The sequence below is a fragment of the Mus musculus genome, chromosome 1 (assembly GCF_000001635.26).
Source record: "Mus musculus strain C57BL/6J chromosome 1, GRCm38.p6 C57BL/6J".
Lineage (NCBI taxonomy): Eukaryota > Metazoa > Chordata > Mammalia > Rodentia > Muridae > Mus > Mus musculus.
Window position 1 is genome coordinate 191,717,307 of NC_000067.6, and position 21,877 is coordinate 191,739,183.

At 43.8% G+C, this 21,877-nt stretch overlaps 1 protein-coding gene across 8 annotated transcripts in view; it reads left to right on the forward strand.

Annotated features, from left to right (window-relative positions):
* The first annotated feature begins 247 nt into the window (after positions 1-247).
* Lpgat1 (lysophosphatidylglycerol acyltransferase 1) overlaps positions 248-21,877 on the forward strand; it is a 66,702-nt gene continuing 45,072 nt past the window's right edge. The window contains exons 1-3 of one of the 8 annotated variants that reach the window (XM_006497153.4): positions 258-899; positions 1,123-1,291; positions 2,048-2,312. In XM_006497153.4, the coding sequence (XP_006497216.1) occupies positions 1,202-1,291; positions 2,048-2,312 (355 nt within the window). In that variant the 5' untranslated portion in view covers positions 258-899; positions 1,123-1,201. Of the gene's footprint in view, positions 900-1,088; positions 1,292-2,047; positions 2,313-3,038; positions 3,490-21,877 lie in introns of those variants that run through there. The other 7 variants (XM_017320202.2, XM_030253583.1, XM_006497156.4 and 4 more) reach the window with 7 other exon arrangements.

The window sequence follows — 21,877 nt, forward strand, 5'->3', positions numbered from 1 at the left end:
GTGGTTTGGTTTTGTCTTAGGTATGCTGTCTGTATTCCTTATGGTGTTCAGCCTTTGAACCCAAATTCAGCTAATGTCCTAGTAGTGATCAGGGCTGGCTAGGAGTTCTTAAGGCCATTGTATTCAGTATCAAGCATGTGGCTAATTGTTTTTTCTTCATTAATTCAGTTCTATTTCTGTGCAGACCACTGGATTCTCACTGATCTGCCCCCACCGTGTGTGTGTGTGTGTGTGTGTGTGTGTGTGTGTGTGTGTGTGTGTGTAGCGGGATTGAAAATGTTGTCATTCAGGTTTCAGGTGCTTTCCAGAAACAAGAACTCTGGCACTTAAAACAATTGATTTAAAACACTAGACCGTAATGCCTTGGGGAGGTTCAGAAGAAAAGCTCTGAGCCCAAGCGAGTTTCTTTAGGAATGAAAAGGAGAAAGCGTGCCAGCCTGGGGCGGCCAAAGGAGCCGCAACAATGCAGCGCAGCGGCCCTTTTGGCTGAAAGGGGTCCAGGAGGGCCCGAAAGGTCCGCGCGCGCTGGCAGAGCTGGCCTTCTTCCTAGACCTTTCCGAGCAGCGTTCTGCCCCGCCCGACTCGGAGCTCGGCGACGTCCGGGGCCTAGGCCGGGCGGCCCGGGGCGCCCTCGACCGCGCACTAGGGGGTCCGTGGGGCGGGCCGCGCCGCGCCTTCGTTAGAGGGCGCTCAGGGGCGCCGCCGCTTCCTCCCGCCAACCCGCCCCGCCGGCCGGGGCGCACGCAGCCACCGGGCCCTGGGGAGCGAGCGAGTCTCCACGCCGCCCGGGACCTGGAGCCGGGAGGGCCGCGCCGCCGCTGCCGCCGCCGCCGCCTCCTTCCGCCGGCCATGCATTCTTCCGGCTCCCGCAGCCCGGGCTGGGTCCCGGCCTGCCCAAGGTAAACCTGGGGCGCGGCGGGCCGGGCCCGGGAGGCGCTGGGGGCGGGGAAGGGTGCCGTTGGTCGCGTGGCCTGTGGAGGAGGCGGCGGCGGCCCGAGGGCCGAGGGCGCGGTAGGCCCGGGGAGGAGGCGGAGGCGGGGGCGCGGGGCATCGCCCGCCTCCCCGGGACCCGCCCCGGTGACAGGTCCGGCCTCTGAGTCCCCACCGCGCCTCTGTCCGCAGGCAGCCGCGAGGGGACTAGGGCGCCCGCGCGCCCGCTCGCGCCGCGCCTCGGGCCGCCTGGGCCGCCGCAGCCGCGTCCATGACCGCGACCCCCGGGCCAGGGACTCCCGCCGCCGCCGCCGCCGCCGGCCCTCGGCCCTGTCGCCGCTCGCCGCTCGCGCCCACTGAGGTGAGCCCGCCGAGGAGGATACCTGGCCGAGGGGAGCCCTCTGTGGAGAGCCCGCTGAGGGGACCCGGCGGAGGAGAGCCCGCCGCGGCGACCCGGAGGCCGTCCGGCTCCTCACCTGAGGAAACCGCTGCCCGAGCCTCCTCAGCCGGGCGTCGCGGGCTCCACGGGCTCCGCATCCCTCGCCCCTCGGCTTCACCTTCTGGTCCCGCTCCCCTCCCCCTCCCCGCCGGCTTCCTCTCATCTTCCTCCTTCTCCTCCTCCTCCTTCCTGGGCCCCTCTCCTTTCCTTTCCCCTTCAGTGGCGAGGAAAAGCAAGCACCCCGCTCTTGCGGACGAGCCCTTGGGGGAGCCCCGGTAAAGGCATGGCCGGGCGTTTCAGGACCGGCGTGGCGGGACCTCCGGCCGGCGGGTCCTGGTCCGGGTCCAGGTCCGGGGCAGCGTGCGGAGACCGAGGGTCGCAGTGCGGGGCCGCCACCGGCTAGCGGGACGGTCTAGCGTTGGTTAACTGTGTTCCGCCGTGGCCCGTGCCCCGCAGAACGGCTCTCTTGACCTTGTGCGGCTCCTCCCTCCTCACTGTCCCCCTCTGGAATTTGCCCTCGAGATCGCCAGGCGGGCGAGCGAGCGAGCGAGCGAGCGCTGCATCTGGAGAGCGTAGACCCTCGCGTTTTCTTGTATTTTTGTGCTGGAGATTTCTGTGCTGCTGCCGCCGACTGCACCCATTTTTCCTTTTGAAATGATTTTTTCCTTTCATCCCCAGAAAGACAGGACCGACGCCAATGTAAGAATGGCCGTGACCGTGGAAGAAGCTCCGTGGCTGGGCTGGATTGTAGCGAAAGCCCTGATGAGATTTGCCTTCATGGTCGCCAACAACCTGGTCGCTATTCCATCCTACATCTGCTATGTAATTATACTGCAGCCACTCCGAGTGCTGGACAGTAAGCGCTTCTGGTATATCGAAGGACTCATGTACAAATGGCTTTTAGGAATGGTGGCTTCCTGGGGCTGGTATGCTGGATACACAGGTAAGAGGGAGAGCACTTTAATGCCCAGGAACCAATTTGCAATGCTATGCATAAGTCAGGAGCCATGATTGAATCTATGTTGTGCTTTGAGTTGAGAATGCCTTGGCTATTAGGAACAAATAGTCTTGTTGGATTTCTCATCAAAACCTCAGCCAGGAAGCCTAATGTTTTCAGAAGTATAGTTTTATAATTAAATATTATTGATAGATGCCTTAAGTAGTGTATTTTTTATTCAGTTGACATTGACTCATTAAAGTTGGTCCTTAAAAAGCTATCACAGAGGAATAGGAATGCACTACATAGGACTTGAGGGCTTCCGTAGTGAAGATGTAAGTAAGATACTTAGCCCATACGCATTGGACATAAGAAGAGCCACAGAGACATATATATTTCTGCTCAGATAGTTTAATAAGTTTTTCTCATGTAATGTAATACTGCACTGTGTAATGTTTTAAGCTAAGTGTTCCCCATGTCTATTATGTTTCTTTTGTTTTCTAGAATTTATATTTTATCTCATAAATCTATTATTAAAATTTTTAAAATATGCTAATTTCCCTGAGTGTCTTTAAGTGGATTTCTCTCTTTGCTTTTAAACTTCGTTTTGGGGAGAAGGGGTAATGCTGTGCTGAAGTGGACTTTAATAGCACGACATGAGACGAGGCATGCGTTTTCTATACGTAAACTTCACATATTTTGAGAACTTCCATTTCTGCCTAAATGCAGTATCCTTTATTTTCTTTCATTGATCATTTCTTCTTTAGGATTAGAATAATGCAGAAAGGGTGAGGCTTCTAGCACTTGTGAGATGTGGAAACTTTTATTATGGAAACAAAACTGGTGGGCAGATTCCTCAGCAGCTATGCTGCAGTTCACAGCTAGCGAGAGTGGAGGGTAGTGTTTAAGGATCAGACAGCAAAAATGCTTCTCCATTTTTAGCATCTGTCTCCCTCTTGCCTGCACTGCCTGCATCTGCAGATTTTATCCATACACCAGAAAGGGATTGACAGCACAGGGCCTGGCAGCCTCCTGCTGTGTGAGAGAATGTGTCTGTGGCCCCAGATGAAGGGTTTTTCCTTCCCTCGTTACTGTCTGGTACTCTGTAAGGCCCTGGCCTGGTACCTGCATTGCTTCTTGGCAATGAGCTGTTGAGATGCCGATATCTTTGTGGATACTATGGGTAAGCAAGCTCCTTGTCCTTTTCAGTGCCTGGTAGCAATACTAATGATAGAGAGAAAATGACATTCCTGCCCGTCGTGCTGAATCTCATCTTAATTGCCTTGCTTGCTTGATGTCATTGGCTTTCCCAAGTATTCTATGTAATAGCTGGTAGCTCAGTATACTTATGTTTGCTTGTTTAAAATGAGCTTTTAGGCTTTCAAAAGCAGCTTGTATTTTTTCTACTTAAAAGCAATGAAATAACTGAAACATCTGTATCTATGTGTGGTACATACTTATGCGGACCAGCCTGATGGAGTGAGTGTTGACCTTGAGATGATGAGAGATGAGCGCTGCTGCCTGAAGGCTGTCACCTGTGGCTAGGACTCCCTGTAGTTGTCCTTTTCTTAGTTTTCTTTTTTTTGGTGGTGGTGGGTGTTACTTGTTTTGCTCTTCTTGAGACAAGATTTTGTTTCTATGTCCTTGACCATCCCCAAACATGTCACCCACACTGGCATTAAACTGGGCTGCTTCTCAAGTGCTGGGAAAACGGCTCACCTCCTGTGTGTTTTTTAACAAAAGCTTCCTGAGGTGTCTTCTTCCTTACTAACTACCTATCTTTCAGTGGTCATGGTGTGACCTCTGTGCTTTAGTCTCTTCCAAACATTTGCTCTTCTTTAGGCTGCTGCATGCTGACAATTTGATCAGTTTTTCATCAGATTTTAGTTTCTAGTGAGCAGAACACTTGCTTTTGGAGAGTCTGGTCACAGCCTGATCATAACAGAACTGTTAAGAAGTCAAACAAAGTAGGAATTCGGTCTGATGGAAGCCTGAGCAGGGTTTAGAGATGACACCTGCATAGGCGTTAGTGAGCTCCTTTCTTTGCATTATGTATCCCGTTCCTTCTCTTCCAACCAAGAGGACAGTAGGCACGTTGTTTTTCTTTCACAGATGAAAAATTGAACATTGTCAAAGGAATTGTCAGGTCCGCTCAGTAGCTTGGTGTTAAAACACTTGCCTAACATCCACAAATTTCTGGCTCTAAAAACCAACCAACAGGGCTCCTTGTTAGTGTACAGGAAGATTTATTGAAAATCTGTAAAGAGGCAAGCATAGAAATGAATCAGTCCTTCACACACATATGGTTCTTGCCCCATAAGCCCATTACCCTGTCTTTGTTTGCTTAGACCCTTTTGTTAGTGCGCCTGCTCACTGACTCCTGCCAATCCTGCATCGTTTGCTCTCTTGACTGACTGTCATGATCACACTAGCATTTCTAGTATGTTCATATTTTAGAATAAAAGGTTGCCAAATTTTTCTTGAAAATCCACTTAAAAGGAAGTTTTAAATATCAGAAAACTGAAAACTGGCTTTGAATGAGAGATTTCAAACTGGTGTTTTAGTGTAAGACAAGACAAGGTTGCTCCTCTGAGGACTTAACCTGATGATCTAACCTGCCTTGTCCTGGATGGTAGTAACTAGCTGGATGTGAATTAATTAAAACAGCGTGACACTGAAATTCCTTTTACTTATGCCTACAGCCCTTTAGCTGTTGGTGCTTGCGTGGCTTAGGGCCTGCTGAACTGTAAAGTACAGATACAGATCAGGCTATCATCATAGAAAATTCTGCCGGACAGAGACAATCAATAGTGCTTATGGCTTTTTTCCTTTTCTTAGAAAAGTTGCATTTTCTTATCAGGAAAACTTTTTTTTTTAACTTTTCTAACAGATTTCTGGGCTAGGGATATAACTTAGTAGTAGAATACTTGCAGTATAAATAAATAAATAAATAAATAAATAGGTTCCTTTGGGATGTACAGGAAGATTTATCAAATTTCTGTAAAGAGGCCAACAGAATGAGCCCCCCAGATGCAGCTGTGATTCTTGGATGAGGAATAATGAGGCCCATAAGCCCAAGACCCTCTTTTGTTATTATTGATTGTTTTTTGAAAGAGGGTCTTACTGTGCTTCTACATACCCTGGAACTTCGGGAGCTTCTGCTTGCAATGAATATCTTTAAAATGTTGAATGCACTCAGACTATAGTTACATGTGTGTGAGTGACGGTCACTTTACCAGAGTAAGAGAATGAAAGCCACACTGGCCTTGAACTCACGGTGATCCTCCAGCTCTGACCTCTGATCTTCTGGATTACAAGCATGAGTTAGCATGCCCAGCTTCCCAGAATTTTTTATTTAGTTTGTCTTCTCAGAGTTGGAGAACTACATGTAGACACAGAAGATAGAAAGGAGATTTTCAGGTCCTTCTGTCTGTTTCTGACCTTGTCTTTTCAGATGAACACGTCTTGAAAGGACTCTGAAGACAGTGGGGTTCATGCAGGCTCATTTGGTACTAGAGAGAGGTGAGCGTTTCTGCCACTAGCTCTTCAGAGGCAAATAATATGCAGACATTGCATTCTGGGGACAAGTAATACTGCTGGTTCCTGATACTTGAAAGATAGTCTAAAAAAGATACTAGTTTAGCCAGGGATCTACTTCTGCATGCATTACTGAGATCTGAGGTAAATTAGCCTGTCTCTCCTCCAATTTAAGAGAAGAATGGCAAATTTCAGAGAGTGATTATATTTAAAACAAAATGCACTTATTTAAAGTATTTTGTTTTGACTTTCAATCACTTATTTTTTGGCAAAGTCATTATTAACCAAACACACTTAATTAAAGTCTCAGTACATTAAGCACTTTAAAGATATTCATTGTAAGTGGAAGCTCCAGAATTTCTATGGAGGATTGAGAGGCTTTGGGCCAAAGTCTGGCTAGCAGGGGTTGGGGGCTGGCTGCTAAGCTGACTTGCTTGGCTTAGCAAATGCTGCTTTCCTCAGATTGGCTATCACTCTCACCTTTGCTGGCTTTGGGGAGAGCTGATGCAGACTAGGTTTAGTTTCCTCCTGCTCTCAGGCTTTGGTGGCTGGAGATATGTGTTCATCTTTGTAGAGCAGAGCAGAGCAGAGCTGAGCTGCAGACTGTGGTGGGGTTTGTTACTGTTACTCTTGCTTTATTTCTTACTGTGAGTGCAGAGGCATCCGAGAAGCATTGCTCTGGAAGGAAGTACACTGCAGCTTGTTCTCCAGTCAGTGATAACGATGCGCTCCCTGGTGGGTGATGCTTGCCTCCGTCTCACCCACAGGCTCCCTATAATCCTAGAGCCTCATCCATTGTCTGATGTTCATGGAGTGCTGGATAAGTGGGTCTCATGTTCCCGGCTAGCCTAGTTCACTGTGTAGGTGAGGACGCCTCTACCTTCCAGCTGCTGGGACTGTAGACTTATGCCACTCCATAGGGGCTGAGGGAGTTATGCTTGTTTGTTTGGTTTTCTCAGGAGATAGAAGCTAGGGCCACCACATACCTACTACTTGAAGCCCTCAACCCTTGAGTTACACCTCCAGATCAGCAGGTTACTTTCTTGAGTAACCTTTTTTTTTTTTTAAAGGAAAAAAACTCTTTCACTGAGTGCCGTCCTGATACCAAGGTGGCTACAGGCTATGAAATATGAACCCTGAACCAAATCACATGAAATAAGCATTTGTTCATTTACTATGTTTGTTTTTGAACAGCGTTTTGCACTGTAGCTTTTGGCTGGCTAGGCACTCACTTTGGAGATGTGCTTGCCTCTGCTTCCCGAGTTCTGGAGATAAAGGTGTGCATGCAGCACCGTGCCCAGCTGCCCTGGAAGTGTTGAGACCACAAGGAATGATTGGCTTTAGGAACTCTGAGCAGTACTGGCACAGGGAGTACCAAAGAGGAGCATGCACGGAATGATGCTAAGGAGATGTGCTTCTGCCTGTAGATTGGCCACCGTAGGGGTGAGGGTGAGAGGGAGGTCACGGTAAGCAGCGCTAGGGAAGGAGAGAGAAGCTTTAGTTTTTTGCTCTGGGGCTTACCACTGTCCCCCACCCCCCGAAAGTGCACTTACAGTAGATTTAAAATACGTGAATAACTTGAAATTTGTATCTTTGTGGCAACAATATCAGTCGACACTTATTGAAACAAAAGCTCAGTGGTTCTGAGCACTTCCGTTAGTGAGTCTGCCGGCTCACTTCACTTCCCCATTTGCTCCTGTCACGCTTGGAGCAGTTGTGTCCTCTGGTCCTGCTATGATCTCCTCCCCTTTTGTTACTGATGTAGAAATAGAGACAGGGTTTACAGTGACTTCCCCTTAAACATTAACAGTATTGATGTTTGCCACAGTTTATTTTTGTATTCCAAGAGCCAATATTGGTCTCTAGATCATGTCCCTGGAGTGTTTCTTAGTTTTACCTTCCTCTTTATCCTTTGTTTCAGAGGTGTGAGCTCTCTGAAATAATTCTATCATCTGAAAGCAATATCACAACTGGATTTCTATAAGAAGGTTAAATATTGCTACGTTGATTTGTAGTATTGGAAATTTATAAAATCACACTTCCTTTATGTTTTATATTTTCATATATATAGAATTTAGGTCTTTAACTGTTTTGCCTTTTTTTATCCCAGATATTTAGGAAGCTTTGTGTTTTTGTCTCATTTCTTTATATCATATTCTTAGTACTCTACTTAATAACCCTGATTGAAAAAAGGTGAAATTCTTTTTAATCCTTTTTTTCCTATTTCCCTTCTCTATCACTTGATTTTAGTCATTTTTGTGATTTTTTTTTTTTTTTTTTATGAGACAGCCTCACTATGTAGCTCAGGCTGTCCTTAAACTCACTATATCTGTCTGTCTGTCTGTCTATCTATCTATCTATCTATCATCTAGATATCAGATTAGTCTCAAACTCACAGAGATCCACCTGCCTCTGCCTTGCAAGTGCTGGGATTAAAGTCATGCCCCACTATGGCTGGCTGATTTTATTCATTTTTATGCACAGTTGTATGCAAATTTGTGTTCTGTGTGCTTATCTTTACTACTTTGATTTGTGAGCTCTAAGGCTTATCCGTTGACGCTCAGTTGTTGGATTTAGATTTCCCTCTTGGGTTTTCACCTCATGGTTTGTTATTATACCAGATATCTGGCAGGAGTTTCTTATAGCATTTCCAGAACTTTATGTTGCTTCACCTGTAAAGGACAGCTCACCAGGTTATAAAACCCCTGGCTCACACTTTGGTGTAGTAGCTTACAATACTGTATACATGCCTTCTGCTGTTTAATAATACTGCAGAGATGTTAGACACTTGAAATTTTCTCATTGTTAGTGATTGTTCTTTTTGGATATGTGTCCAATGGATTCTTTCTTTATTTTAGTATGTAGTAACTTTACTAGGATATATTGCTGTAGTAGTTGAACTCTGTTTTTTCTACATGATCTTTATAGATTTAAATATTTTTGTTGGTGTTGTTGAAATAGGATCTTGTAGGCATATTGTTATTGTGTACTGTGTAAAGATTATCCTTGTGTAATTCAAATGCTGATTTTTTGTCACCATATCCGGTTGCCATCCGGACATAGCATTATAATGCTTATTTTCCCTCTCAATGTTGTGTCAACATTGCTCCCCATTTATTCCCTGATTTGCCAGTAGAAGCTGGTCAGCCAGTGGCTGAGCAGGAGAGAATAGGGTCCGACTTCTGATGGCAGCCAGGAGAGAGAGGGGTGGGAAGGGAGGGGGGAAAGAGAGGGGAACACACCTGGAGCAGAGTGAGCCAGATCCACACTAAAATGCAAGGATCTCCTATCTCAGGGATTTTGGCTGGGAGGTAGCCAGATTAGCTCAGAGGATTAGACTAGATTAATAACTGCTCAGATATTGTACTGTAAACCTTGATCAAATAGATCTTATAGTCTCTGTCTCATTTATTTGGGAGCTAGCTGGAATAAAGGAACAATAATCACTTAATAAAATTGCTCTAATACGTATGGTCTCACTGTGTAGACCAGACCAGCCTTGAGATCTGTCTGCCTCTGCCTCCCAAGTGCTGGGATTAAAGACATGCACCACTGTGTCCAGCTGGATTCAAGTATTTTATTTCAAATTTATATCTTTAAATGCTTATTACAGTTCATTGTTTTTGTTTTTCTGCAACTCTCTTTGCATACATAGTGTGTATATGGAGGTCAGAAAACAGCCTGAAGGAGTTGGCTCTCTCCTTTTACCACAATGGGGCCTGGGGATTGAGCTCAGGTAGTCAGTCTTGGTAGCAAGTGCCTTTACCCATTATGCTGTCTTTCAGTCCTTTTCCTCTAGTTCTTTTGTTGTTTTTGTTTGAGACAGACACCTGTAGCCTAGGCTGACTTTGAACTCTGTGGATTTGAGAATAACCTTCAACCCCTGTACCTCTCAAATGCTGAGATATAGGCGTGTCACACATCACAATCAGCTTTACCCTTTGATTTTGACACATGTTCATTTGATTATTTCAATCTTTAATGTCTGTTTTTAGTTTTGTTTTTGCTGTTGTTGCGTTGTATTTTGTTTTTTGCAATACCTTTTCTTTGTGCTCCTTTATATTTCTTCCTTACTTCTGCTCTAAATGTTTTCCATGTCTCCCTTGAATTCTGCCAGCCCATACTTCCCATATTCCTTTAATCTGGACATTCTCCTTTGAGTCTTGATTTTTGTTTTGTTAGTTTTTTTGTAGTCTTACTCATAGGGGTAGTACTTTCATTGATTCCTGCAAATTCATGCAAGAATATTTAGTAACAATTTTACTTTCTCCATCATAATTCTCCTGATGACTCGTCCCAGGTTCTCCCGTTTGTTTGTTGCTTAGTCCTATGCCAGTCCTTTTTTAATTCTTTATAATGTAATTGCTTGGATTTTCTGCAGTTGCTGTTATAGAAGACTTGGAGGAGGCTACGTAGATTTCTTCCTCACGTTGCACATACAGCAGCTGGATGTGTTTGTCTATATTGCCATAAGGCATGTTTCTTCCTAAGTCAGATTGAGTCTGGGAGGTGTTTTATGGCCAAATCTGGACTTCATGCTCCTTCCCTTGCAGCTGTGGTGACTGACAGCAGAAGAGAGTCAAGCCCTTCCTCAGGAAGTGCGTTACCAATGTTGACCTCTCTCTCTCTCTCTCTCTGTGTGTGTGTGTGTGTGTACATACAATTTATTTTTATTTTATGTTCACTGGTGTTTTGCCTGCATTGTACTGCCTGTGCGAGGGTGTCAGAAACCCTAGAAGTGGAGTTACAGACAGGTGTGAGCTGCCATGAAGATGCTGGGAGTTGGACTCAGGTCCTTTAAAAGAGCATCTAGTGCCCTTAGCTGCTGAACCATCTCTCCGGCTCTTTAGCTCTCCCCTTGCCATGAGGTATGATGCTATCTCTGTACTTCATTCCAACACGGATATTTTCAGCCTTGTTTCTTTTTAGCCTTGCTCTCAGGTGCTTTGGAAGTTTTATATTTTTGTGTTGTTTTTTTTTTCTGGGTTTGCTAGAAACAAAGGACTTTTATGGCCCCACTTCTCATTGCTTTGTGTGCTTCCTTGAGAGAGTTATACCATAGAGTCTCCACAAAGATCCTCATTCACCTGGGTGGGAAAGCTCAAATAGCCCTGCCATACTTGTACTGGACTGTGGTTGGTTGTTATAAAATGGTGATACATTTTATCATCAAGTCATCAAGTTAATTTTCTTCAAAGTCTGCCTGAAAGCAAGAAGTAGCCTCCAAAGTAAGTGTGTGTATGTGTGTGTGCGCGCGCGTGTGTGCCCCAAGAGGTTTTTTTGATCCTTGACTACTACCACTTACACAGTTAGACTTTTCACTTCTTTCCTCTAGGCTCAGGTACGAGATGTCATCAGATGGAATGGAAGAGATGGCAGCTTTGATACCTCACTGGGGAATGGGATGAGATGTGGGCTGATACTCTTAGGTCTGCTCTGTAGGCCACTTTGAAAACTGCAAGGACACCACTGTCCCCAGTTTCTTGTGACTATTCCCAATCTAAAATTCAAGTTTATTGAGTTTTCTTTTTTTTGTTTTGTTTTATTTTGTTTTGTTTTGTTTTTGTTTGAGACAGGTTTTTGTAGCCCTGGCTGTCCTGGAACTCACTGACCTTGAATTTAGAGATTGAACTTAGAGATTCACCTGCCTGTGACTCCTAAGTGCTGGGATTAATAAAGGCATATGCTCCCACCACCTGGCTCAGTACATGGCTTTCAAGAGTTCTTTGTAGTTTGTAAACTAATAGCCATATTTAGCACTTGATATGCTTATTTGACCTTGGCACTAATTAAAATATAATTAGCTGTCAAAATTTAAAATATAAGCTGGGCATGGTGGCGCACGCCTTTAATCCCAGCACTCGGGAGGCAGAGGCAGGTGGATTTCTGAGTTCGAGGCCAGCCTGGTTTACAAAGTGAGTTCCAGGACAGCCAGGGCTATAGAGAAACCCTGTCTCGAAAAACCAAAAAAAAAAAAAAAAATTAAATTAAAATATAGATATATTTCATAAAACTGTTTTAGCTTCTCTCTCTCCTTCCTCTCTCTCTCTCTCTCTCTCTCTCTCTCTCTCTCTCTCTCTCTCTCTCTCTCTCTCTCTCTTTCTCTTTTCGAGACAGGGTTTCTCTGTGTAGCCCTGCCTGTCCTGGAACTCACTCTGTAGACCAGGCTGGCCTGGAACTCAGAAATTCGCCTGCCTCTGTATAGTATCAATACCTAAAACCAGAAGACTCTCATTTACAGTGGACAGTTTGTCAGTGATTTCATGTATTCATTTCATGGAGGAGAGGCATTCATGGAAGGACTAGTAGGAAGCCTTCTGATGAGTTTTCAAGCCATGTATCTATCACCAATCTGTTGAGTCTTTCCTACTATTCCTATACACATTAGTTAGTAAAATGTTTGTTTTCTTTGCACCATATATATGCAATGTTCACAGAGGCTAGAATAGGGTGTTGGATTGGAACTGGGGTTACAGATGGTTTGTAAGCCATTATTTGGGTGAATTGAATATGAACTGAATCTGGTTGTTCTGGAACAGCAGCCAGTGCTCTTAAATGCTGAGCCATCTCTCCAGCCCACCTTTTTATAAATGTAGTTTGGTAACATGTAGAGCATTAAAAGTTAGTAATTTCTCTTTGCTGTTTCTTTTTATTTTAATTTTTACATAAAAATTATCCTCTGACCAATTTTATACGTATATATACACATACACACACACACACACACATAATGCATTTTGATCATATTTATCCCCATTACCCTGTCTTATTCTCTGTGAATCACATCTTCCTCCCAACAAGTCTCCTTTTTACTTCCATCTTTTTTTAAGCAACCTATTGAACTTGTTAACGTTGCTTGTGTGAGCACAGGTGTGGGTTTATTAACTGAAGTGTTGGCACCTTAACCAGTGGCTGTCCCTCCCAGCAGCCATTGGAAGAGGAGGGCCTCAGAACCACTCTGCTATGCAGGATAGAGTGCTGCCAGGCTTGGTCTGGTGCAGGTAACCACAGCTGCTGTGAGCTTGTGAGTGAGCAGACACTGTGCAGTCTGTAGCAGTCGTCCTCACTGCAGGCTCTTACGTTCTCTTCATGCTTTCTCCTATGACTATCCCTGAGAGGGAGGATCGATACAGATCACCCATTCAGGCTGAGCACTCACATGGAGTCTCTGTAGTAACTGCAGAAAGACGTTTCTCTGACCAAGGTTGAGAGCAGCACAGACTTATGGCTATAAACATAAATATTTAGAAGGCAATTTGACAACACTTAGGAAAATAATAAGAGTTTCCACTCTAAGGCTTATGATCTCCCAAGCTAGGTTCACAGTACCAGGCATGGATTTCTTCCTCAAATCTAAGCAGAAAGTAGTAGTTTACCTTCTTAGCAGTCCCGTCAGGATCACCCCTGTGGGCACATCTTGCCTCCTCGGTAGATACTGCAGCACACAGGCTCCAGCACTGGGGAAAACCACTGATACCTTTCCCCCCTTGCATAGCACTTGGTGGTGTGAAAACTCGCCGGTGGGAAGAAAGCTTTCAGTTCAGTTCCAGCTCAGCTTGTTTCTCTGTATTCTGCAACCAAAGAGCATGGGGTCATCAGTAGCATGGACTTAGCATCTCTAGTTACAGTGGACATTGCAGCAGCCTATGCTCTTTGGGGAGCCTCTGGGACTCTCTGATACATTGGGAGGTATATACCATGCCTGGTTATGGCATTTTTGTTTAATAACCAGTGGTTTCTGGAAGCAGCATTATCTACCCATGCAGAGTACCTCCATTCAAACTCCTTTTTAAAAATTAAAATTTTAAAATAAGCTCATAAAGTAGTGGCTTTTCATACAACTTTTAAAATACATTTTTCTTCCCTTCTTTCCCTCCCTCTTTCCCTCCCTTCCCCTCCCCTCTTTCTTTCTGTTTGTTATTGTTTTTAGAAACAGGTCTCACTATGTATAATCCATAGAGACCTTGCCTTTGCCTCCCGATGAAGGTGCTGGAATTAGAAGGTGTGTGCCACTATGCTGGACCTCCTTAGTGGTTTTGGTTTGTTTAATTTTGTTTTTGAGGTAGAGTCTTGTTTTATGTCCCTAGATTGGCTTGCTACTTGCTGTATAGCCCAAATAGCGTCAGCTTGAAACAATCCTCCTGCCTCAGATTCCTCAGTGATAAGATTGTAGGCTACCATGTCTGGCTGTTTCATACTTTAAACTATGAACAGCAAAGCTAGCTTGATGATTTGCTTCTCATATTAAGTTGTAATAACAAAAATAATAGTAAGGAATAATAATAGGAAGGAGTTGGAGGGATGGTTCAGTGTAAGAGCACTTACTGTTCTTGCAAAGGACTGGAGTTCCCAGCACCCATATGCAGCTATAGCTATCTTTAACTCTAGCTGTCAGGAGGTCCAGGGCTCTTGTCTGGCTTCTGTGGACACAAGGCATGTATGCAGTGCACATACGTACATGAAGGCAAACAGTTAGACACATAAAATAGAAGTAATAAACATTTTTTAATGTAGTGTAGGGCTGTCGAGATGGTTTGCACAGTAAAGGCACTTGCCTTTACAAACCTGGTGACCTCAGTTTAATGCTTAGGACAGAACTGACTCCCAAAGGTTGTTCTTTGATCTATGTGTGTGCCATAGCGTATGTGCACTCTTCCCTAGCAATGCCAGTAAAAGGTAGATAGTACAAGGTTAGTTATATTATATTGGCCATCAAGATTTAGCAGATTTAATGAGTTATTGTTAGCAAACACTTTCCCAAACCTTAAAAACTTCATTAACCACTAAGAAATCTTATGAAGGAGCCTGGGAAGATGATTTGGTGGATAAAGCACTTTCCACATAGGCAGAAACATAGGCGCAGAGCATTCCCTGAACGAGCTAGTTAGCTAGCCACACAAGCCGGAAGGTGAGCTTGGACTGCAGTGAGGGCTCTACCTCAGTACACAGAGTAGAGCATGATTAAGGAAGGCCTCGACTTTACACACATGTGCATCTACCCACATACAGGTGTTCACACATATGCAAACATATATACACCAGACACGCATGCAAAAAAAAAAAACCCATATTCTATGAATCATGCATATAATAGCATGCTATTAGTTAGAAGTTTGCTAATGCTCTAAGTAGAAGCGTGCATTACTTGGTAGTTTAGGAGACAAAATATTTATAACTTACATATATGAAGATGCTTCTAACAGGTAATATATTTAGGAGGTGAAAGCAGAAAGATTATGAATTTGAGGCAAGACTGGGCTACATAGTGAGACCCTCCCACAAAACAGGTGTGGTGTTAAACTTATATAAATATTGTAAATTGGAGTATAAGTCACATGCCCTAAAATTCACCATTTTAAAGTGGTCTGGTGGTTTGAAGGAGAATGGCCCCCATGGGCTCCCGTATTTGAATGTTTGGTTCCCAGTTGGTGGACAGTTAGGAAGGATGAGGAGGTGTGGCCTTGTTGGAAGAAGTTTCAAAAGACATGCCAGGCCCAACCTCTCTGCTTCCATCTTGCGAGCTCTCAGCTACAACTGTGCCATACCTGCCTGCCTCCTGCCGTAACGATATTGACTCACCCTCTGAAATTGTGAGCAAGCCACAATTAAATGTTTTCTTTTATAAGTTGCCTTGCTCATGTGTCTCTTCACAGCAATAGAGCAGTAACTAAGCAAGTGATGTCAGGGTAATCACATGGTTACTCATCTCCACTGTCTAACTCGAGAACATTTCATCACTGAAAGGAAAATTCCAGACCTATTAGCTCTTGCTTACCATTCCTTCCTCCTCTGAGCTGTCAGCCACTAATCTATGTTGTGTCTCTATGGATTTTTCTATTTGGAACACTTTATATAAATGGAATCATATGACATGTGATCCTTTGCATGTAGCTTCTTATACTTACTATGTGTTCCATGTTCATCTTTATGGTAACATGTGCCAGTCCTTCTGCCTTTGTATAGCTGAGTAATAATTCCACTGGACAGATGGACCACATTCTGTTTATATACTTACCAGGTGATAAATGTTTGTCTTGTTTCTATGGTTTGGTTATTCTGAATACTGCTGCTATGAGCATTCATATGTAAGTTTTGTTCTGACATATGCTTTCAATTCTCTTGGACATGGGAGTCAAACTTCTGGATCACATGGTGATTCTGTGCTTATCTTTTGTTTTGTTTTGTTTTGCTTTTTCGAGACAAGGTTTCTCTGTGTAGCCCTGGCTGTCCTGGAATTCACTTTGTAGACCAGACTGGCATCCAACTCAGAAATCCGCCTGCCTCTGCCTCCCAAGTGCTGGGATTAAAGGCGTGCACCACCACTGCCCAGCTGTGTTTAACTTTTAAGAAGCTGCCAAACTGTTTTTCATAGCAGCTCTACTGATTTACGTTTTCATCAGAAATGGAGGAAGGTTCCCGTTTCTTCCTTATTCATATTTACTGTCCGGAGTTTTAATTCTCACCATGCAGGTGGATATGAAGTAGAGTCTCCACGTGGTTTAGAATTTCATTACTTACTGACTAATGCTAGTTTCATGTACTGGCGGCCATTTTTGAATTCTCTCTGGAGAACTTTCCCTTCATATCTCTGCCCAATTTAAATAGATTGCTTACCTTTTAAAGGTGAGGTTATGCTATAATTTGGATGTTGTTTCTTTCTCCAAAGATTTGTGCTTTGGGAGCTTGGGCCCCAGAGTTAGTGTTGGAGACAATATGGCCTTTAAGAGGTGGTGCTAAGTGGGAGCCCCAGAGTTCATAGGTTAAGCGTGGACAAGTCTTCAGAAGACGTTGATGTTTGTTGTGAGACTGGTTCTTCTCTTGGAAGGATGAGTGAAAGCCTGAGCTGGTTCCACTGTGTCTCTCTCACATCCTCTTTGCCGTAGTGTCTACTTGTTCCTGCTGTTGCAATCTGCTATGAGCTAGCACAGGGAAGGTGGAGCAGCCTGCCCGTCCCTGCCATTTGGATCTTTAGCTTCCAAAATGGTCAACATTTTCTTTATAAAGTTAGCCTACCTCTAGCATTTTGTTCTATTAATGCAAAACTGACTAATAGAAGTTTTTATAAGGGGCTGGTGAGATGGCTCAGCTGGTAAGAGCACTGACTGCTCTTCTGAAGGTCCTGAGTTCAAATCCCAGCAACCACATGGTGGCTCACAACCATCTGTACAGATACAGTGTACTCATATACATAAAATAAATAAATATATAAATCTTAAAAAAAAGAAGTTTTTATAAGAGTTTTTGGGCCACAGGCATGGTGGTACATGCCTTAATCCCAGCACATGGGAGGAAGAGACAAACAGATCTCTATGAGCCGGTCTGGTCTACATAGCAAGTTCCAGGACAGAGCTACTCAATGAGACCCTGTTTTAAAACAAAACAAAACAAAACAAAACTTTATAAATTTGGTACCTTATTCATTTTTCATTGGTTTATTATATTTTTAGAATGGTGACCCAATCTAAGGTCATGAAAACTTACACTTCTTTTTCTGTAAAGAATTACCTTTTATATTTAGTTTTGTGAACCATTTTGAGTTAATTTTTCTATATTCAGTGAGGTAAGGGAACAGCCCTTTTTCTTATTGTCTATCTTGATTATGTGTGTGTGTGTGTGTGTGTGTGTGTGTAGCACATATGAAGGTCAGAGGATGAAGTCATTTTTGGTGATTTTCTACTTTACTTACTGAGGCAGAGTCACCAGTTGAACCTAAAACTCAATGATTGAAGAGTCTAGCTAGCCAACTGTTCCAAAGATTCCCTGGTCTCTAACTCCCAAGAGTTCTAAGATTATATGTGGGCCACATACCTACCTAGTTCTTATGTGTGTTCTGGGGTACCCGAGCTCCTGTCTTCATGCTTGCATGGCAGCTCCCCAAACCTCACTATTTATTTACTTGTCCTTTCATTTTCTGGAAAGACTGTTCTTTTCCTAGAGTGAATGAATGTTGTATCCTATGAAAAATCAATTGACCATAGAGGTATAGATTTGTTTTTGGATTCTCAGTTCTGTTCTGTGGTTCTGCACTTTAATATATGCCACTTTGCCTTGGCTGTGTAGTTAAGTTTGGAATGTTAAATAGGTTTTGTTGTTGGCTTTCTGTTGTTACTGGTTTTGAAACAGGGTCTTACTATTGTGGAGTGTTCACCAGAGAAGACTGCTTGGACATGGGTTTAAGCCAATGAGAAGTCTGTATTAGCCTTTCTCAGGATGAGCTTTTAAGCATGTGCTCTCGTGTGCACGCGCACGCACATACAGAAGCCAAAAATCAAGGTTAGTACATTTAGGGACTTTCCTAGAACTGGGATTTGATGGGTTAGGTCTTTGTTTTCATTGTTGGTAAGTGGTGCTGTCTACCTGCTGAGTTTTGTAGCCTGAATGGCCCTTCCGTCATGGTATCAGTTGTGTTAAGGTTTGGGGCCCTGTTACATTACTATATAACTTGCTGTCCAGAAACTCACTATATAGATCAGGCTGACCTTGAACTCACAGAGATCCGCCTGCATCTGCCTCTTAAGTGTTGGGATGAAAGGTATGTACTAGCCACATGGATTTTAGTTATGTTTGGTTTGGGTTTGGTTTTCTGAGACAAGGTCTCACTGTGTAACTCTGGCAGTCCTGGAAATATTTTAATTCTGTAATATGATCCTTCTGGATAATACATACTTATTATCCCAGCACTCAGGAGGCTGAGACTGAGCTATATAATGTGATCCTGCCAAAAATAAAAACAAAAAGAAAGAAAGAAAAAAGCTTTTTTTCTTATGTATTAACTGTTTAGAAATCCTAATTTTAAAAATGTTTGCTGAGGCCAGGTATTAGTGGTACGTGCCTTTAATCCCAGCACTTGGGAGACATGCAGGTGGATCTCTGCAAGTTTGAGGCCAGCCTGTCCTACAGAGTGAGTTCCAGGACAGCCAGGGATACACAGAGAAATCCTATCTTGAACACCCCCTCACACACACACACACACACACACACACACACACACACACACACACACACCATTTGCTGAGTTATACTAGTGAGGTTTTTTTTGTAATTAATGTACATTACTGGGTTAAATGACCCCTTCTTGTCTCCACTGGGAAGGCGTTTACTAGTTATGTGTTTAACTAAGAGCTGTCTTGAGATGTTGCTGTTACTCTCATCAAACAGAACATGAGTTGTAAAAATGTCTCACATTATAACCCATTACATGTTTATTCACTGTCTACTGCCAGTTAGCAACGATACCAACTAGTGAAATCCTGAAGAGTGGGATTAAATTTAACTTATTATTATTGTGTGTGTGTGTGTGTGTGTGTGTGTGAGAGAGAGAGAGAGAGAGGAAGGGGGGGCATGTGTGGTCAGAGGACTTTTTTTTTTAAGGTCAAGCAAACAAAGTTTATTGAGAAATAAAGAAATAGCTCCCTAAAGGCAATTGGGAATGCAAAAAGGAGTTGCCTCAGAGGACAGCTGTGGGGTTGGCTCTCTCCTTTCATTTCTACATAGGTTCCAGGGATAAGCAACTGGTCATGATCATGTGGCAAACACTTTTATCCACTAAAACAGCTTGCCAGCCTGGATTAGATTAAGTCTACTAAAAAGATTTTTGAGGGATGTGGTGGTTTGAATAGGAATGGGCCCCATAGGCTCACATGTTTGAATGCTTGGCCCATAGGGAATGGCTCTGTTAGGGGGTACCACTATTAGGACTTTGTGTAGTAAGTGTGGCCTTGATTGAGGAATTCTGTCACTGTGGGGTGGGCTTTGGGGTCTCATTCTCCAGCTAGGCCTAGTGTGGTATTCATTTCTGTTGCTTGCAGATTAAGTTGTAGAACTGTCAGCTCCATGTCTACTTGCATGCCACCATGCTTCCTGTAATGATGATAATTGACTAAATCTCTGAACTGTAAGCCAGCCCCAATTCAATGTTTTACTTTAATAAGATTTGCCATAGTGTCTCTTCACAGCAATAAAACCCTGACTAAGGATAGATTTTTGAGAATCAATTAGGGCTAACTTTGTGTTCAAGAAGTTTCCTTCCTTCCTTCCTTCCTTCCTTCCTTCCTTTCTTTCTTTCTTTCTTTCTTTCTTTCTTTCTTTCTTTCTTTCTTTGGAGAGGGAGCATACATAAAGTTCAGTAGGTAAGAGGTGGGGAGGATCTGTTTTTTTTGTTTTTTGTTTGTTTGTTTGTTTGTTTGTTTGTTTTTAAAGTTGAGTGGGTGGGGAGAGGTGGGGAAGATCCGTGAGGAATTAGGAGGGGAGAAAACATGATCAAAATACATTGAATGAAAAAAGTATTTTAATAAAAATATAAAAGAAGTTTTCGGAAAAGCAAAGGGCAGTGTACACATATCAAGCCATTGCATAGTTCCATCTTTGAAAGTTGATGGCTCAGTGGTTTAGAATACTTTCTGATTTCTACAAAAGAATGCACAGCTCAGCCGGGCGTGGTGGCACACGCCTTTAATCCCAGCACTTGGGAGGCAGAGGCAGGTGGATTTTTGAGTTCCAGGACAGCCAGGGTTACACACAGAAACCCTGTCTCGAAAAAACAAAAAAACAAAACAAAACAAAAAGAATGCACAGCTCACAGATGTCCATAACTCCAATCAATAACTCTTGGGCTCACAGACACCAATACACAGACATGTGTATTATGCATGTGAGCAAAGCACTCAGATATACACTTATATAAATCTTAAAAAAATCAAGAGAAGGGTTAACTGGAAATACATTTATTTGGCAAAATGAGGTACATATTTATGAATACAGAACAAAGATATCATTAAGTAGATGTTGGCTCATTGACACAGGAGAAAGGGTGTGTGTACAGGCAGGAAGTGTTTGTGCGTTTCAGTAAGGGGAGGCCTGGACAGTTGCATCATGGAAGAGGGATGGGAGAGGGAGCAGAGGGTGGGAAGTTGGCCTTGAAGTGCCTGGAAGGATTTAGAAATTTCTCTAAACAGAGTTTAAGGGAATGATGAAACTGGATTCTTACTTGTAATTCTATGCCCTGCTTGCTTTGTGGGGATGGACTAGAGAAATGAGAGAATGTGTGCGAGGGTGCGGGGCGGGGCGCTCCAAGGGTTCTTCATAGCCAGGGAAGTGGAGTTGGAAACGTGAGCTGGGGAGTTTTATAGGAGGGAAACTGTTAGAACCTAACAACATGGAGGGTAAGGTAGCTGGGTAGGTAACAAGGAAGCCCAGAGGAGGAGGACTTGAGAGGAAGACTTAGAAACCTAATCAGAGTATAGCTGAAGCACATTAATGGAGCAGTGGTGTGGATGTGGGTGTGCGTCTTGGAATTCAAAGGAAATCTGAGCCAGAGACTGAAGTTGGGATTTATCAATGGTGTTCTAAGGTCAAATCCCCTAGACCAGTGGTCCTCAACCTTTCAAGTGCTGTGACCGTTTCATACCGTTGCACAGCGACACCCAACCGTAAGAGTATTCTCATTGCAACCTCATAACTGTAATTTTACTTCTGTTATGAATTGTAATGTAAGTATTCATGTTTTCTTGTGGTCCAAGGTGACGCCCATGAAACAGTCGGTCATTTGACACCTCCCCCCACAAGGAGTTGCTACCCACAGTTTGAGACTTGCTAACCTAGAGAAACCAAGACCTAAGGGAGAAAGAGTCTGGGAGCAGACCTCAGGATGGGCCGGGGCCTAGGGGCTGGGCTGGGGCAAGCAGAGTAGCAGCAAATGCAATGCCTGCCTAGAGTCCAGGGCCCTCATCACAGTGCCCCACAGTGTGGGGGGAGGGGCTGCTGAACACCTCTGTGGAGTTTCTGTTTGTGAAACTAACATCTTTTATTGCACTTGGCAGGAACAGTTTCATTGAGGTGGTAGAATTGGAGAGTATATTGGACTGTGTTAGAGAAGAGTGAGGGATGGAAGGGAAAATGCAAACAAGGAGTTTGGCTGTGAAGCAATAGGTGGCGACAGCTGTAGAAGTGGGTTTTCAGGGACAAGAGAAGGCTCTTTTGGCTTCCTTCCTTCTTTCCTTCTTTCCTTCCTTCCTCTCTTTTTTCCATTTTAAAGC